The 19,362-nt window shown below is 39.0% G+C and overlaps 1 protein-coding gene across 2 annotated transcripts; it reads right to left on the reverse strand.

The window, feature by feature from the left end:
- Positions 1 to 8,021: 8,021 nt before the first annotated feature.
- ccne2 (cyclin E2) lies at positions 8,022 to 17,406 on the reverse strand. Of its 2 annotated transcripts, none has more exons than XM_014408223.3 (12): positions 17,278 to 17,406; positions 15,749 to 15,788; positions 15,061 to 15,127; positions 14,898 to 14,951; positions 13,998 to 14,140; positions 12,484 to 12,619; positions 12,250 to 12,396; positions 12,046 to 12,141; positions 11,812 to 11,946; positions 11,558 to 11,669; positions 11,278 to 11,435; positions 8,022 to 9,542 (listed from the first exon to the last, which is right to left on the reverse strand). In XM_014408223.3, exons 2-12 carry the CDS (start codon positions 15,760 to 15,762, stop codon positions 9,429 to 9,431), a joined length of 1,176 nt encoding a protein of 391 aa, XP_014263709.2. In that variant the 5' UTR covers positions 15,763 to 15,788; positions 17,278 to 17,406; the 3' UTR covers positions 8,022 to 9,428. The 2 variants fall into 2 exon arrangements, with proteins under 2 accessions (XP_014263709.2, XP_014263708.2); XM_014408222.3 differs by lacking the exon at positions 17,278 to 17,406 and adding an exon at positions 16,502 to 16,815.
- Between the last annotated feature and the right edge of the window lie 1,956 nt (positions 17,407 to 19,362).

Consider the following 19,362-nt stretch of genomic DNA (forward strand, 5'->3'; position numbering starts at 1 on the left):
GACTCCTACTACACTGGCTAAATCGAAAGCCTAAAACAATGACACAGCCTCCACCATGCTTTATCGATGGCTGTAAGATGAATTGTAACTAGAACTGGTTCTTTGCTAAGTTGTCTGTTAGTTGTCTCAATGGAAACAGGTCTGATGGTTTTATGAACACAACACTGCTTCATCCCTCGAGTTTGGTGCCTTTTATGCTTCAATCATTCATATATATGGCCAAACAAAGAAAACAGCCTTCCCCTGAAAGTAGTCGGGTACAAGGATTGAACTGAAAATGAATGGAAAAAACAGCCAGTGCCCAAAGAAAAACTCTGGAAGACCTTTGGAAAACTTTGTAGAAGTATTTCTCAGCACCACCATGCTTGGAAGCAAAATATAAAGACGGTGACTCAAGACGTCTGTATTGTGTTGTTTAAAATTTTTTTAACAGTATATAACTTTATTGATGTCACATGGCCACTGTTAAACTGCTTACTTGTTAGGAAAAATTAAGAGTGGGGCTCATAAACTTCCAGTTTAAAGTATTTGCAGCATCTAAAAAACTAATAAGTATGCAGAACGAGCTTCTACCATTTCTATTAAAACTTTATACATGTTGTAGCAGAAAATCGAGTGCGTGTGCACGGAATGCTCTGCAGCTAATAAATCAGCGCTGTTTTGAATATAACCATTACAAAGTGACCAAACTTGAGCCAATGAGCACTGCTCAAAGTGAGTAACACTGAGAATTTCTGTTCTTGCAAACCTGACCTAAACTCTCTTAAATCCAGCACTGATTCCCTGTTTTTATTTAGTGGCCACTTAATAATCTTCTCATATTCCATATCTGTAAAATGGGCTGTTTGATTTGGAGCACAAGCATTTTGTTCTGTTCCTTTTGAAGCTACCTGATGTTTTTTTGCTGCCATCCTTTGACGGTAAATTTCTTAGATGATTTCCCTGATAAATGAGGAGCAGAACAGGAGAGGTCAGACTTCTCTCGTGTGCACAACAGGACACCAGCTTTTCCTTCTTCAACTTTTAAAGCAGCCAAATGTTTATTGGTTCTGGCTGCAGATCAGTGTCGTGTCTGATGGTTGTTTTCCAGCCTACCTCTTGGCTAAGTATATTGTCATTACAGCGCCTGATGAATGTAGTTTTTAAATAGAGAGAGTGAGAAAACCTGTGGAGGAAGTCTGAGCAAGTAAAGTACAATCACAGAACTCGGCGTAACTCAATCCTCAGCCAGCAAAAATGGCAACATAGATAAACATTTCCTGATATTTTAAAGGTTTTGCACTTAAGTCATGGTTTTCTTCCAGATACAGTCAGAATTTTTTTTTTTATTCAAAAGCCAGTATATTTGCCTGCTAGGCTCTGAGATTTTTACTGCGTAGACAGATTCTACAGATAAGACGTTTTCAATTCAGTGGTTTCCCCCCTTCTTTTGGATAATGAATTTAAAAAAAATGTTTAAAAAAGCCTTGTAAGAACTGTACTTAAAGCTATGCATCCAAATAGAATAACACAGGTGTCTTTTTATAAACTATTGTGACGCTTCAGATGTTTTGACCTGTATGTGTGCAACATCTGTTGAATTTTGTTTAACACAGATGCGTGAACATTTTTATTGAATTCATATGCATTTATTAGAGTAAAGGTTTAAAGTGTCATTTACCACAGAGCTGTGCTGATCTGTATAATAAGATGTACAAATGAACGTTTTATAGCAACCTAATGTGGAATATTCCTTTTGTATGTGACTTTTAATTAAAAAGAAAAACTTTTCTTCCCAAGAACATGATTTATATGTTGGTGTCTTTGTTCAGTGATTTTACTCTCTCTCTCTCTCTCTCTCTCTCTCTCCCCCCCCCCCCCCCCCCCCCCCCCCCCCCCCAAACTCTCTCTGGTAAGAGAACAAGTTGAAAAATAACTAAATAAAATAAGAAAGCTAGTATAAAGGATAAAAGGACATTTAAAAAAAATCCTTGAAGCTGTCCATGTATCTTTCTGAGAGATTTGGATCTAGATTCAGCTTTAGAAAGTGGTGGTTTATTGCATTTACTCCCATTTAATCACAGAAAAACATTCATACATTAAAAATCATATACTGTCACTGCTGCACTGGCATGATAGTACTTCAGAAATGGCTCACAACGATTCAAAGATTTGTTTTATGAATCATAGCATTCGTTACTTAGAGTGGGACTCGATGTGTTTTCCTGTAAGAGCTGACCAGACCTTTGTACACACATAGTGGGAGATCGTGTTTTACGTTTTCAATGTATAAAGCTCAAAAACCTAACTGTACACATAGAAAGAGAGATCACAGTAAGTTTCCATTTACACATATGGCGCAATGCTGCCACCACGTGGTAATAGGTAACACTGCATAGGGCTTTTTTTGTGTGATCATCTTGTTTTTATTTTTTTTATTTTATTGATTTATCTTTTGAAAACAAATTAAAATATTTCTAAAATGCTCATTTTAAAAAGTTGCTCTTTTCAGTTTTCCCTTGCTTTTACCAAGAGCAAGAAGCCTTGAAAGCATAAAAGTAGACAAGAGTTTAAGTAGACCTCAAGGTTTTTTTTGTTCGATTTTCGTTTTTTTGGTTTTTAAATATTCACAAAAGCACCGTAATTGACATTTATTTATTATATATAGACTGTTAGCAAAGAGCAGGGATAGGAGAGCCCGAACACTAAAACATTTTGGTTTTGTTCGAGAATGTGTGTAATCACAGGGAATAAAGATGCATTTGTGTCATTTTACAGCATCACTACTCGCTCTGTTAGGTACACCTGCTCAACTGCCCGTTAACACAAACGGCTAATCAGTTAATCACATGGCAGCAACTCAATGCATTTAAGCAAGTAGCCACGATCAAGGCGACCACATGTAGCTATGTTCTGATGGCAACTTCCATGTCACAAAGCTCAGATCATCAAGCTGGTTTCTTGAACATGACAATAAATTCACTGTACTCAAATGGCCTCCAGAGTTACCGCCATCTGGCCGGGGCCTTTCTGTGTGGAGCTTGCATGTTCTCCCGTGTTTGCGTGGGTTATCTCTGGGGACTCCAGCTTCCTTCAAAGACATTCAGTTAGTGGGGTTAGGTTAACTGGTGATGTGATGTGAGTGTTAATGGCTGTCTGTCTGTCTACAGTATGTTAGACCTGTTTCAGATTGGTGACCTGTCCAGGGTGTACCCTGCCTCTTGTTGCATTCTAGCTAGGATAGACTTCACCCACCCCACTCCCCGTAATCCTTAATTGGATAAGTGGAAGAAAATGGATGGACCTCAGGGATGTGTTGGAATGGGAGACTTGTATTGTGGACACGCAGCTGATAAATCTCCAGCAACTCTTTGATGCTATCATGTCAGTATAGACCAAAACCTCTGAGGAATGTTTCCAGGACCCCATTGAATCTTTGCATTGAAGAATTTAGGCAAAAATGGCTCCAACCCAGTACTAGTTACATGTACCTAATAACATGTTTGACTGTATAATGAGAAGTACTTTAAAAGCATGGCAAACGGAGCAAAACTGAAATGAAATCAGCACAACAATTAAACTAATCGTTTAGGTGGAAAACCTTTCCACCACAAATGATCCTGGACACTGGTGATGGCAAGCTACATTATAGCCACAGCCACCATGAGGCGCACTGACAGAGGTGAGGCTGCCACTGGGCCCTCTGACCACCACCAGTAGGCAACAGGTGAAGTGTCTTGCCCAAGGAAACTTGCACCGACCGAGACTGTCAGAGCTGGAGCTCGAACCGGCAACCTTCCGATTATAAGACGAACTGCCAACTCTTGAGCCACGATCGCCCCAATTTGCATCACCACATCAGATCTGTAGTTTTTCCATTTTCAGAGGGTTTTTTTTTATCAGTTTGTCAGTTTTCAGAGGGAATTCTCTCAGCTAAGCTTGAATTTTTGTTCACTCCATGATGTAACAGCACTCGGCTTTGGTTCCTTTACAATAACCAAACCACTGGTCTTCCTGCTGAGATGAGACTTCACGATTCTTTATTTTTGTGTTTTAAATGCATGTATTTAAAAATCTTTCAAAACTGTCATAATTTTTAGGGGGGAAAAAGCCTCAGACCCTTCCCCCTCCCTCTAATTCCCCCATCTGACACACATATAGAGCCGATATTGAGTGACATGAAGCATATGCATTGTTACAAACAATGGAAAGAGGTTATCGTGCTCTGATGCAGCTGCTGCTCTGTGAACCAATGAGAGTGAAGATATTTTAGACATCTTGAGACCTCATGTTTTGTCTGGAGGTGCTCATTGTTTCCTCGTGCAACCATACATTTGGATTTATTATATCTTAAGAATGAATTATCTTTTAACGGGATCTTTTAACTGATCACTTTCAACAAATTGAGAAATAATTGCAAGATTGAGAAAAATAACAAATGTCAGGGTTAGAGAGTAAGTATCTATGTTAGGTATCTATAAGAGCTGTCTCACACACACTGTGTGGTGCAGAAGCATGCATTGCCTTGGACCTCTATAACAAGAGGTTCTCAGTCTGCTTCCTCCTCATCCAACAATTTAAGTCGACATAACGTTACAAAATCATAAACTTCAGTTTATGATTTGGGAAACACAAGCTTATTTTTGGCTAATCTACAAGTACTTTCCTTTATAGAGAAACACCTCTAACCCATCATGTCAGACGCCTATCTTTATAACTTATCCAGGTATGAATACATTTATATGTTTGGTCTTAATCAATAATTTCCTTAATTTTAGAAAAACAACAAAACTGACCATGCATTTGTGTTTTTCTCTCATTTCTTTCCTCCTTTGTCAGCCTTCGACTCTTGCCGCTGAAGCAAATCTTTAGGATCGTTCTGTCTTTCAGTTGAGTTTAAGTTTGTTTTACCTCAGTATCTGTGAATTTCCTTCTTTTTGGGTGATGGTGGCAATAGAATTCATCATTTTCTCTCATGTTTAAGTTAAGCTGAGCACTGTGTGTGTGTTGGGGTCAGTTTGTGTGTGAGGAGGTTAAAACCACGCTTTCCCAGGCCCACACAATGCACTCACTCTAGGGGAGGTGCACACACATGAGGGGCCCCTGTCTGCCACTATAGTCTATGTCTAACACACACATCAGCACAGGGGTTCGTGTGTATTCCTAACACCAGGATCACTAGATTCTAGGATGAAGACAATGAGGTTGTTAGGTTAGATTAGTTTAGGTTTAACATGATGTCCAGTTTAGCTTAAACATTTAAACATCACAGGGGTTTTGGCACAACTTTACCTACTTTCAACATTCAAGTGGGAGAGCAAGGGTTGGGAAAAAAAGCCTAGGGGTCAACTGTAAGAACATGTTTAGGCAACTAAAACCATGGCTGTAGTTCTGACGTCTTTAGGATCGATTAAAGACGGGTAACGTTTCCAAATTAGGTTAATCCACCAAAGGCTCCACAAGATGCTATGGCTTTCTCCGCACTAGTTGTTCACCTTATTGGCTCTGGTAAGCCATCTATAACGGGTTTACCTGGGCTGCTATCATCCGAAAACAATCAGGAAGGACATGAATGTAACAGATGTCAGTGTATGTGTAAAAGGCCCACACTGCAGGCTTTAGGTTAGTTAAAGTTACAGCGTGTAAAATCTCACTGCTCAATGTTAGTGAATTTAGTACCCCTTTCAATTCAAGTTTATGAACCTAACTACTGTAGGACAAACATTTTAGTCAGTCGAGAGATCAAAAACATTAAATTTAGACTACACCCACAACAGCATTTCTACTTTTTGTATATAAAAATCATTTTTGCATATACTGTATTTTAACAATAACAATTAGCAATAAATCAGGATTATAAAATGTATTTGTGTCAGTTAAACATATATTTTGATGACCACCTCAAATTCTGGCCACTGTTCACATGCAGTGAGTGGTGAGTGTAGGTTATCAGTCTGCCGTTTACCTCAGCTGCCAGTGTGTGTACATGTGTATTTGTTCTGGAGGAGGCTGTAAAACTTTGAGAAAGGAGTCCGATAGGAGTCGATGAGCCAGTGAAGTTCACTTCTGTCTGATAAAAGCTATAATGAGGAAGATTTTGAGGATATCCTGAGCTTTTCTGTTGGTAAAAATGCTGTTTTTACCGCTGTTAGTGAAACTTTCTTAGATGTGGATCTAATATTGTTGGACATCGTATGAATAAATTACTATATGATGTGAGAATGTAATCAAATTGTTTATCTGACACTTGAGCCTTACATTAGCTGGGATGTTAGCTTATAACCAGCTGTTGCTGCTGTTTAGCCATTTATGCACATCTTGTGTTAGAGCTCTGACTTTGATGCAGGAGATGAGGCCTACGGTGAGGTGGAATAGGATGAGGTAAAAATGAGGGTGGAGATGTAGTAGTAATGCAGGAAGCAGATGACGAGGAGAAAAAGATGACAATATGCACATGCTAATGTAAGTGTTTGATAAAGCTGTTTAACTAAAGTAATTAAAAGTTGATTTCCTTTGACTTAATTGTTTTAGCTCTATTTATGAGTAATCACTCAGGAAGTCACAGGTTATATGTGTGAGGCTTGTCAATATGTTTTCAGGTTTATTTTATGACTCATGAAATCCTTAAGTATAGATACTCAACACTTCTCTTTGTCTCTCTCTTATTAGCACTTGAGTGCTATGAAGTAAGACTTTATTTTCTCTCAGGTTGCTTTGTGAACAAACATCACGCTGAACTGACACCCGCTGCCTACCACAAACGCTCCTGCATCACTTAAGTGTGAAAACTAACAGAGCAGTTTTATTGCACTTTACATTAGAATTATACTTCATTCAAAGAAATGCTTATTTGAGGCAAAGATGGCTCACTGTAGCATTTCAGTAGATGGAAAAGACAAAAACAAAAGCTGCATGAGTAATTGGTCCTAAAGGTATTTTACCATAAGGATATAACAGTACTGAGCAGATGATTCTCTGTTGTTTGTACCACCCATGAAAGGTGTTGGATGTCCCAGTCAGAGCCTCACATTCCCTGTTAGGTTTGTGAAACCTTAGAAGTGTTTCACAGCTTTTTTTTTTTAGCTTTCACCCCTGAATCACAATCATTCTTAACAAAGATGTTGTAAAGATGGTTAAAAGCTAAAAGCCCACAAACAGCCCAGCTGGCCTCTAATAACACAAGCTGCTGCATATGAATATAGTGTTCTCACCCCTTTAGGACTGAAAGAGGAAAAAATCTCACACTGTAATGACTCAAGACCACTTAAGACTGCAAACTAAGGCACTAACCTATAATGGCTTTGCAACCAAATGAGTTAGTGACTCTGATAAATTAAAATGCTCCCAAATACTTTTCATATCTTCCCTGTATAAATTTATTTCATTTTTGTCTTAAGTATATGATCATTTTAATAGTATTTCAGTAAACTGGAATATCATTTCAAACTTACTTTTAGTTTAGTTGTAGCTGACTACAACAGCCTTCTGAACATGTAAATATATAGACAGCTTTCCAGTGTGCATGCATATATATTCATTATAAAGGAACATCAATGGATAGAGTATTTGTGAAATTGAATATTTTAAACCCACATTGTTATTTTTTTGTTCTACTTTTTCCAGGGTTATCACAATTTTAATGAAGATATTCCAATATGGTATGCCAAATTTAAAATATATTAGTCACATGGATGGGTTTTGTTTCTCAAAGCAACAACCCTGTGTAGAATAGAAGCCACAATGAACATAAGGTTATGCACAATGTATATTTTTCCTTCTGAGTTATTATTCAAGATGATCTAAAACATAAATATGAAACCCAGACACAATGTAGAAAGCATAGCACCTAACCGAACCTCCCTCTGGCCTATTAGCAGTAATGTTTTTAGCGTGAGGTTGCATGTAAATGAACACAGTACATGCAAAAATAAATAATGCCCTCCCAACAAAGTCTTGGTAACTTTCATCGGTAAACTAAACAGACTCGCTTCGTCACATCTCTCTTTTATTTAAAACATTCCAATAAAGAAGGGAGAAAAAAAAAAATTTCAGAGTTGCTTTATGTTTTAAACATTCATCGTTTTGACTTCTATGTACAGTTTACATGGTGGAAGGTTCACTGCAGAGATTTCCAGTCACAGGTTTACTCGATCTACGCCTTTGGGCTTGCTTCAGCCTAAAGTATGTATCAATACAGTTAATATTTTCATAAAAAGGCACTAATGACAGGCTAGTGTACAACATATTATAAAGAACTGTAATTCAACAGGCGTCAGCAAAAATCATAAATAGCTTTTGCCTTTGGCTGTGATCAAACTGAGCTCAATCACTGAAAGAATTTACATATTAACATTTTTTTCTATTACATATTAAGGCTCAATAAATACAAGCACTTAAAATTAAAAAAAAAATAAAAATTTGCACAATCATCAAGTTTCACAGGAATGTAACAAGAGTCTGCAACAAGGCTGCAACAGTTTATATAATATGGGGAGGGGGGGGGAAGCCACCAACAGGTCACGAGCATGAAAACACTTAGGTGTGAGCAAATCAGGAGATTGTTCCTTTGACCCACAAAGCTATGAAACTCATTGTGTAGTTCATTATCAAGCAGTTTGCCACCTTGCCAATTTACAGCAGGTCTGCACATTGAGATTCAAAATGAAATGGGGACATTAATCACACTAAATTTCAAAATCCAGCTCTTCAGAGCAAAGGTTCCTTTCAATGTAATTAAGATTTAACAAAATAAAAATAATACACACACCACAGGAAATGAGTCTGTCCATCTTCCTGAGAAGATGGCCTGAAGCACCATTCAAAAGCAGGCATCACTTAGAATAGCACCAGTGAAACTCCCAGATATGAAATGATTGGCTCTTTTTCAGACCAAAACCAGTCTAAGGAAAAAGAAAAGCCACGACAGCTGCTGCACATCTGTGGGCTTGGTCAAGCTAAAATCAGTTTTGAAGTAGCTGCTGCTGATTCAGACCAACATTTGCTAATTGTATATGTATTAAATATATTAAAAACAAAAAAAAAAAAACTTAAAGTTAGGTAGCCTGTGAGCTGCATTCTCTGACCATATCAAAGGAGTCAGACCTGAATGGAAACGTGAACACGCTGATCTTAGCCTTCGTCACCTTTAACCACAATACTGTTGGCAGGATTGTCAACAGGGACAAATCCCAATATTTTACAGCTGAACATTGTCAATTCATCACCATGGCTACTAAAAGTCTGATCTTAGTGTTTAAAACAAAAAAACAAAACAAAACAAAAAAAACCCCAAAAAAAAAAAAAAAAACCACACAACACACAAACAGACCCAACAACACACGCACACACACAAGCTACATGAGGTCAGTTTGCCCAAAATTGTGCATCATTCAGCAAGTGGCTCCTATCGGACTAAGGAGAGGTAGCACGTCTCTCTGGTTTTGTCCTGGTCAGGGATTGGGTGGCTTCTCTGTGCTGCTGGGTGGTGTCAGAATTGGTCCCGCGGCAACAGGCGATAGCTGACCGGCGTTACTCTCAGAGATCATACACTCCTGAGCCATTCTCTGCAGGAAGAAACAGTTCCATGTTAGTAATTAAAATCACTTTATCATATACTTTAAGCTCCTAGGACCTGGCGTCCACATATGTGGACATCACATTTTGGGTTATTTAGACCAAAATACTCAATTTTTGCTCTTCAAGGGCCCGATATCCACTTACGAGGACATTATACTGCTACTGTTCTATCAAAATTTTAAACGAATATCCTCAGATGTGGCTCTTATTTTTCTTATAAACAAAAATCAGGTTTAAAAAATAAAATAAAATAAAAATCTGGTAATTCTTTGTTTTTACATTGATCGTGCCCCAATGTGACCAAATATCAAAGAGAAATTTAAAATGCATGCCGTGGAAGAGTTCGGGTCTTAGGAGGTTAACCAAAAAAAAAAAAAAAAAAAAAAAAAAAGGACAAAAATCTGTCCAGTAGGGCTGCACAATTTTGCATAAAATGAAAATCATGATTTTTTTTTTTTTTGCTTAAAAATTGAGATCACGATTCTCTCATGATTTTCTTTTCCAAGATAAATATTTATTGCACATCAACTTTGTAACAGTTGAGACCGAACATAAAAACAATAAATGTCTCATATTTTGTCGTTGCCGCAAAATGTTGTACTGCTTGCAATTCCGTCTCCACCGTTGCTCGATACTGCGTGTATAGAGCAGGTAGTGCGACAATAGAAAAATAGTTGCGGGACGGCACTGTGTAGCGTTTGTCTAGGGCGATCGTTTTCCTAAATCCCTCGTTTTGCACAGTGTTGATGGGAGCCATATCTTTAGCCAGGCGATAAGTGATAGCCTCCGTAATTTCTTTGTGCCTGCAGGAGTTCGACAGGTATGGGGAAGCGCTGTATAAGGTTCCCGTTATTGATGGTTGGGTGGTTGACTGGGACGGATTTTCTCCTGTCACTTTCTCCTCATCTCTCCGTGCTCTCCGTTGTTTTTTCCCCCTGCCAATTTTAGCAGCCAGCTGGCTTCTGTATCACGTGGTATACTCATTTGCTGAGTAGGAAGAGTGAGCGCTTGTTTTCATGCAGATTATGTCCCGGATCAAAATGCGGTACAATAGTCTTTTTTTTTTTTAAACATAGTTGTCATTTGGAAATGAGATCGCACATAAGTATGAATTGAGATCGTGATTTTCTAACGATTAATTAATTAATTAAGCCCTACTGTCCGATTAATTAAGCCCTACTGTCCGATTAATTAAGCCCTACTGTCCAGTCAGTCATAAAATCAAATTTCAAAGCTTTCATGTCATTGATGGATGAACACATGTAGCCGGATTAAGCAGTTTCCCTAATGATCAAATTTGCCAGTTTATACCAAGTAGACCCTGAATGATCAGGCAAGTTTTTAAAAACCCGAGTACCATTTTTACCAGGTAAAAGCCTGATATTGGTGCCTTACTTTTCCAGCGACAATAACAATAAGTGTTACACTGTGGTAAAACAATTTAAGTGGCCTCAGTTATATTCTTTCTTTCCCTTTTTGGGCTCGAGTCCTCCACCGGTTCTGTACAAATATGTGAAATTTAAGCCAAAGAATTAACAACTCTTTCAATTATATAGACTTATATATAGGCATGCATTGCTCTAAGCTCTTGCAAGGAGGCGTCTATATAGATATTTAACTACACTTTCTAACCCTTTTAAAAACATTCAAAATTGTGTATTACTTTACAGTGATACTAATCTTGCATTTCAGATTCTTAGTTTTCTGTCTACTTTTTCTTACCAGTAGGTTCAGATAGGCCACGTGTGTCTGGATATTGTGTCTGTCATCTGCTCTGACTTTTGGGAAGTTCTTGAGCTGAGGTTTGGGTTCAGATCGCAGTGTTTCCATGAAGGGAGTCATCCACTGATAACACTGAGACACACTATCCCATGTGAGACCTGAGACAAAAACAAGTTAACGATTGTGAGTGAAGTTATAAAACAAAGAATCCCACCAACAAATAGAGCCAAAAAATAAAAAAATAGAAATTAAATCTGATGATGTGAATGGGGAAACTCACCTGAGACTTTATGAACAACGTCAAAGGTGGAAAAGTGGCAGAAGGCAGCTGCGGCAAGAACGCTGTAGTTATAGTCGAGCGCGGTGATGTCCATCATACACAAGTCCAACAGCTGTAACATGCAGGTCAAAGATCAGTATAATACTGAATCAGAAAGTGTTTGCATCATTTTTTTTTTTTAATTCAAACAGATGAATAAACAAGGATAAACAGAAAAAGAGGATTTAAATAAATGTAGCAGCCGTTGAAAGTACCTGTGTGATCTGGATGTAGGTTTCCTGGGAGAACTGCGGCTCCAGGAAGTTCATTCCATTTTTCTGGGCTTCAACCTGAGTGTATAGCTTCAACCAGGAGATGGGGGTCTCAGGACAAAGGTTCCAGTCTAACGCCTATGGGACAGCAACACGGAGGTCAACACAGAAACTTTGATTGCTACCACTCAATATTACAAGATTAGATTAGAAAGTGAAGTAGATGAGTTTGCGTACCTTTAATATGTGAAGCTCTGTGCGCTGGATGTCCCTCTGGTCGCAGGCACCGTCTGTGACATAGGCAAACTCGTAGGTTTTAGGAGGGTAGATTTCCTGATGAGAAAGAAGGGGCAAAGTTGGTTATTGAGATTAAACGTCATCAGCACAAACAGAGGTTTGACTATCAGAAATATCTGACTCTATAAGAATTAAGACACTCACCTCTATCTTGGAGGCTATGAAGAGCGCCGTGATGCCGATGAGTTGCAGGTAGTCTTTGTTGATATTCTCCTGAGTGAGCATGAAGCGGTCAAAGTAGTCCTGGGCAAGGTACGCTGTCTGTCTGTGAAGGCTGTACACCTCACTCACCTGCCGAGGCAATCGGACATAAAGGCTGAGTCTTTGTCCAAAACCAGAACAGTCGAATTTCTGCACATTAAAGATTTTCACGCTCACCTCAAGCAGCCAGTCCAGGAGAATTGCCCTCATCTTGGGCTGCAGTTTAGGATGCCGCTCCAGGTAGCTCTTGTCATGAACGTACTTCAGCTCCTTGTTAAGCATTTTGATCCACACATCGTCCGAACTAGCCCAACTGGAAGAGAAACGGCAAGTTTTAACCATTTATGCTGGTCAATAAGTACATGCAACAGTGATGCTAACAACTGACTACAGACTGGACAAAATCCGAGAGGTGAATTAACGAGTTCTGCAGACAAAGCAAGTAACAGGATACATCTTAGAGCTGGGCGATATATCGAGTTTTTAAAAAATATCGATATATTTTTATACGAGATATAAGATGTGACCATATCCTTTATATCGATATAGTCTATGTTACGTTATAATTATACTTGCGGAGCCGCAAGTTTGCCTTTCTTTCGTCCACTTTCGTCTTTACGCAACGTTACTCGGCCTCGCCTCTCCTTCACTGAACACAACTCCCCCTCCTCCCCCATCGCTTCACCTGCAGGAAGCGACAAGATGGACACGGCAAATCTCCGTTAACGAGTTACTGCGCATCGCCCCGTGCGTGGGGCTGGACGGCGTCAACGTGTTAGCTAGCTAACCACGCTAACGAGCTAACCACGCTAACGCCATGCAGCCCAGAGGTGCTGCACGGACTAAAATCCTTTCATTTTCTCAAAAGTTGACAGCGCGCCTTATGTATGAATTCTGGTTGTGCTTGATGGCCGCGAACCGATTTTATGTGGAACACGGCGCTCAGCAATCTGTCAAAAAATGTTTTAGTACGACTTTGGTAAGCTACGGAGCTGCACCGCTTGATGGATTGTCGGAGCATTACGGCTGAGCCTCGCGGAGTGATACGTACTGTGCTTCAACGTAATATTACCTTACTGTGTATAAGGACCATAAATGGCACCTGTTAAGAGACGTGGTTGCGAAGCGGATTACAAACTCCAGGCTGTCAGTCACGCAGTACAAGTTGGGAACAGAGCAGCTGTGAAATCTGTCTTTGTTATAGTGCTCGTCTTTTACTTTACATTTTGACTGCACATTTGTGAGCTTTTTGTTATGCACAAAAACAACATTGTTTTCTTTTATTTATGGAGCATTATTATTTAATAAATGCTCATAATTTATTTTTGAGTAAATTTTATGTACATCTGCTCTATGTTAATAAAAGTGCCTGTGTGACATCTGGGACACAGCTTTGACTAAGAACTCTCTTTTTGTTCTTACTTTATGGCTTTAAAAAAAGATATATCGAGATATATATCTTATATCGCCATCCAGCTAAAAAATATCGAGATATGAATTTTGGGTCATATCGCCCAGCCCTAATACATCTGAAACTTGATTTTTACTTGCAAAGTGACTTTGACTGTAATTGAGGGCCTTGAACCCTAAATACCAGGTGGGGTGGAGCAACATCTCCAACAACAATAGCGCTGTGGAGTATTAAGTGTTGCGCTACGACCTCCCTATTGAGGTGTAAAAGCTACACTTACCTGAGATGAGGAATGGGCGAAGCCTTGATGAAGAGGTTCTTGAATGTGTATTGTTTGAAGTTGGACGGGTTTGCTGGTTTTAGCTCTTTGTGGGGAGTTTCTATGAGAATGCATGGAGACGCTCCATCCTCTGACCAACACTTCTGGAAAGAAAGAATAAAACTTGAATTTAAAAGAGGAGACGGAAACTCCCAGACCTGACTGTTGGTCAAGCAGATGTATTAACATACTAAAAGGGATTAATCTGGCACATCCCATTGCTCTGAACAAATCAAAGTTACTCAACATTGTGACTTCACCTAGTCACAATGTTAAATTTGCAAAATGTATGATTTTCTGTGGAATCGGTGGCTGCATTTCTGTCATTTTTGACACTGCCTACATACCAAGTGTCATCTCATCTACAGCAGGACTCTACGTTACACCACCACTGTGAAGTTCAGTTTCATATCATGCTAAACAGCGACACCTGCTGTTGAATAAAAGGTAGTGCATGGCTACGACTAGAAATTTACTACTGAAACCTTTTCACCTACTCCTATAATATGATCTTATCCAGATACAAATCTGCTAGAAATAAGTCACTTAGGACCATGTATCAAGTCATGAGAGAAAATAGTTAAATAAAATATTTTAATTAAATAAAAAGGAACCAATGCAAACAAAGCCCATTTTCGACTACAGGCACCCATTCTATCTATAAATACAGAGACCATTTACTATAAAGCTTTACTATGTAGTAAATGGTGGAAATTAAATTAATTTCCTTATTAAAAAAAAAAAAAAAAAAAAAAAGTTGGGCTCACACTCACACACACACACACACACACACACACGGCTGAGCTCTTATCAGTAACAAACACAGTCATTAAGCATCAATATCATTTGGGCAGTACTAACTTGTATTTCATAGCTTTGTTTCTTGGCAGCGGGTTGTAGTTTCTTCTTAGAACACTAAACAAGAAAAGACAGAAACATGTGTCTTTGAGCTAAAAACAGGACAAAGCTGAGACAAACACTGATAAACTGAAACACAGGATTGCAGCTAGTAACAGAAACAAACCTCAGTCTTTCTTTTCCTCAGCGTGATGGTGCTATTTGGATCTCTGGCTTGAAGAGTGATGCGATCACTGAAATTAAAATTAAATAAGAATGGTCAAATAAGAATCTGCCTCTTGCTCACTGAAATATTAATCGAATTAATCTGCAATTAGAGCCAACTTTTAAAAAAATAAATATTGGTGATCAACTTAAACACCAGTATTGATGGAAATAATGACTGGGCCACAGTGACAAAAGCAATCAGCAAGGCAACTGTATTAGGAGTTTCGCCCATTTAAAGAAAGGGGTGATTACAGCTTGATGGATTTAAAGCTTTTACATTTGAGCGACTGGCCATCTTATCTTACTACATGTGATTGTGAACTGGTGACAAGTACAAAAATGTATGACATCACTGTAGGCTCTAAAACCTAATCACATTTACAACAGACTATGCCTTTCAGCAATCAAAACACTAAAAGCAACAGTGAACAGACAATGTGATCCAATCTAACTGTACAAACATCTATTAGTTTTCACCTCCAGTCACTCATCTCTGCTTAATTTGAACAATGGTGTCATTAAAGTCTCCTGATGTATAAACATCTGGAGTTTGATCTCTGAGGAGCTCCTATAGCTTTGCTGTAGGGTAGTGGCTCCACTTCACCTCCGGGCCCCCAGTTTCAGAACAATCACCAAGAGGTGCTCACCTGCGCCTGGACATGGTGCTGACTGTATTGTATGGCTCCGCTGTAAAGAAGAAAAGGAGAGATTACATTAAATTCAATATTAACACTGTGAACAGAGATATTAAAAAAAATGAAAAAATATAAATAAATAAAAAACACTTGGGAAAAATAATTCAAATTCTCGTGGAAGTTTCCAAGAGTTAAGTGGGCCCTTTCTGAAGAAAATGCCTCCCCAATGCAACTAGGCATCTGGTTTAATGCTATAGGATCATATACAACCAAAAAAACCGTTTAAAAGTGAATGATCCACAGCTGGATCCTAATACGCTCAACAACCTCAGATATAATAAGACATCCCTTTGTAGGATTACTTCTAACCTGCTTACAAGTGATGGTTAGCTTATAATAACATATGCAGTGTTAGCTTGTGGCCACCATTTTAGGAGCCACGGAGATTCGATAAAAACCGAGAACGGGGAATTAACAATGCCGACAGACTGCATATAAGGACTACCAAGTGTCTCATTTCAGAGTAAAAAGGTAAAACTGATTAAAAACGTGATAAATACAGAGCCAAAGCAGCCAGGCAGGACCTGTAAGCTAGTGTGGTATCTGCAGCCAGAAAAGAGGGGGGCTGGTTTTTCCCTCGATTTTGAACAAAAAAAGCGGAGAAATTCCGCAATTCATATCAAATTTACCACTTTCAGCGTCACAATATACATCTCCAAACATCTTTGGTGTATTTAGAATGAGTGAAATCGACAAAATACTAACTTTAATTCGGGGTTGAAACTCAAAGACGCGCCAATTTCCGCAGCGTAGAAGCGGGAGGATTTGAGCCCTACCTCCCCGAAACTGCTCCAAGCCTGCCGGGTTAAAATAGCCAAAAAGACCGCTTAACATAAACGATATATAATTTAAAGCCACCTGGGCACCTAAAACAAACCCTTATGAAGCACATTTGTCAACAAGAGGATTTTTAAGCGCTACAAAGTAAGAGAAACTGAGACCGACCTCAGGCCAAAGATACAGAGGGGAGCTACTGTAATTAGCAAACTTAGCTCGGTAACTCCTAACTAGGTCAACAATAACCAGCTAACCCCGATGTGTACTTAAACTGGGCATCTACAGCTTTTGCATGCAAACGCATTGATAAATGCTTGGTTTAAGGAAACGTGCACAAATGACAAAGACAACGTGAGGACGTAATTTTGTACAAAGTTTTAAAGCTACACGCCTCAGTATTTTAACAGAATCTCCACCAAAAGGCCAAATTCTCTCTAAATACACATCTGGCACGACATGCAAGAGCCAACTAAAGTAGAACAGACTACATCAGAGGTGGAAACAATGCCCGGGCAGTTAAAAAACAAGTAAACAAGAAAGCAGTCCCCGCTTTAGTCCACATTTGAATCCTTTTTGCGCCAATAACGACGACTTAAATACGAAACCTAAAATGAAAACCGCAGGAAAGGTTAAGCAGCTTCGAGGCATAAAATATTAAACTATAAATATTCATATAGCTGAAGTCTCCGAGTCGGTGCTCTTACCTCCTTAGTGAAGAATGAATGAGTACATCAGCTGTGGCGCCGGCGCCAATCCTTATATCCGCATCTGCCTGCCTCCTGCCAGTGCGCATGCGCGTTCCCGGTTTCACAGAAACGCGCTAAACGTTTAAATACGAATTGAGATTTGTACAAACCGGCTAAACTGGACGGTTCTAATCGGGTTGTTATAACTTCGACCGCGATAAAACAGCTTATTGACAGGCTCAGGACGGAGGTAAACCGGCTGTGCTTCCAGTTTGTCTGGAGCCTCCGTTCATTTCTAAGGGACACCGAGCTGAAGTATGAATTATGCAGTAAACACCACTTTCTGTACATTCCGGTTAAACTTTAACGATTCCGTAGACACCCTTGAGTATACTAGCAATAGATATTGGTGGTAATTATTTCAATCCGTGGAGTTATTTTCGCTTTTTTACGCGGCATCGAAACTCCTTCCGCATCCGAGTCCCGCCTGTGGGAGGGAGCTCCATGACGTAGAGCCAATGAGAAGGCGAGCAGCTGCAGCCGCGTGCTCCTTCTGCAGAATGTAAACAGAGGACCACGTGCATCTGCTGTCAAAAAGAAGTGCTGAAAAGCTGCTGCTACTTCCAACTTTTAACTACAACAATTATAATTACTTCACGAAACAATAGCAGAGCAGCAGTTATAAGAAAGTAAATAAAATAACTTGAGATTACCAACCAGTAACGAGAAAATAAAACTGACAAAAAAGGCACCAAGCCACTACAGAGATTCCTAACAACAATAAAGTGGAGTAAAAAAACCAAAACAAAAAACCCAGACAAATACTCAAAAACAAAGAGCCAAATAATTAAGAATGCCATCAGTAAAAAAAAATGCTAATATAAACCTCATAAATAGATTTTTTTTAAAAAGCAACTACAAATAAGTCAGAGACAAAGAGATAATATGGGAATATAGATATGTAAAACACCAAAGTGGATCAAAAAGATCACTGAGAGGCATAAAACAGCTGCCAATACACAGTCAACTACTACAGAGACTCCTAAAAATCACAACATTACAAAGGGCTCAAAAGAGTCTTACAAGAACAACAGAGAGACATTAAATAACCATAAGTAGACACAAAATGGCTGTAAATACACAAAACTGTTGCAAAACAACAAGCACTTTGAGAGCACAACCCTCCGGAAAGGCAGCTTCCTCTCCAGGCAGTATTTACTTTTAAGGGAATAGTATTTTTTGTACATATTCTTTGTTTTCTTTGTTGTTGTAATTTGTACGTTAAGAAGTTATTTCATTGTTATTTTCAGCATTTTAGGAGCACCTTATCTAGCACTTTATTTAGCATCGTACTTTAAGCATAGATTTGCAGAGGAAGAACATTTGCATACAAAGTTTAATTATTCATTGAATATTTATTGTGTATTTTAAAATCAGTTGGTAGCCTTTGTTCCAGGTCCTGGACAGCTGCTCCTCGTCAAGAAATGTGGTGGTTGTCTGTGAAAAGGAAAGGTTGTGATTGAGAGCAAATAAGGTTTACCAGTAAGGATAACTAATGCAAGTGTGTGTGAAAATCTAGAAATAAAGGTGGTGCAAAGAAGCAACTGTAAGACACAATTACTCACCTTTCTTTCTTGTGTCCTGTTCAGGGTGTTTGGGCAAATGTTTCCTTGGGGGTCCAGACACCATTTAAAGGTTCCGGGAGAGGCCATGGGTTAAGAGAGTGTGGCGTTTTTATAATAATGGGTTTGGTGTAAGGATAAAGTGTAAAATATGTATTCATATGAAAATGAAAAATGTATTTAGATATTTATTTATTTGAGTTGATTTATTGTATAATGTGGTGGAAGGTTGGGTTTGAGAACTCACCTGTTAATAGAATAATGGTTTAGCCTGCAACAGCTGAAAGTACTTAAGGCTGCTAGTTGCCATTAGATGGGTGGACTGTTTGGTGAGGAGAGCTGTCTGATAAAGAAATACCCCTTGTTCCACTATACTTGTCTTGGTCTGCCTCATTGTAAATCCAGCCACAAAAGGCTGCCCTGTAACAAGCAGTAAACCTCAGAGCAGGAGCAGCGGATCAGCTGATCACAGTCTGTACAC

Source organism: Maylandia zebra, linkage group LG11 (assembly GCF_041146795.1).
Source record: "Maylandia zebra isolate NMK-2024a linkage group LG11, Mzebra_GT3a, whole genome shotgun sequence".
Lineage (NCBI taxonomy): Eukaryota > Metazoa > Chordata > Actinopteri > Cichliformes > Cichlidae > Maylandia > Maylandia zebra.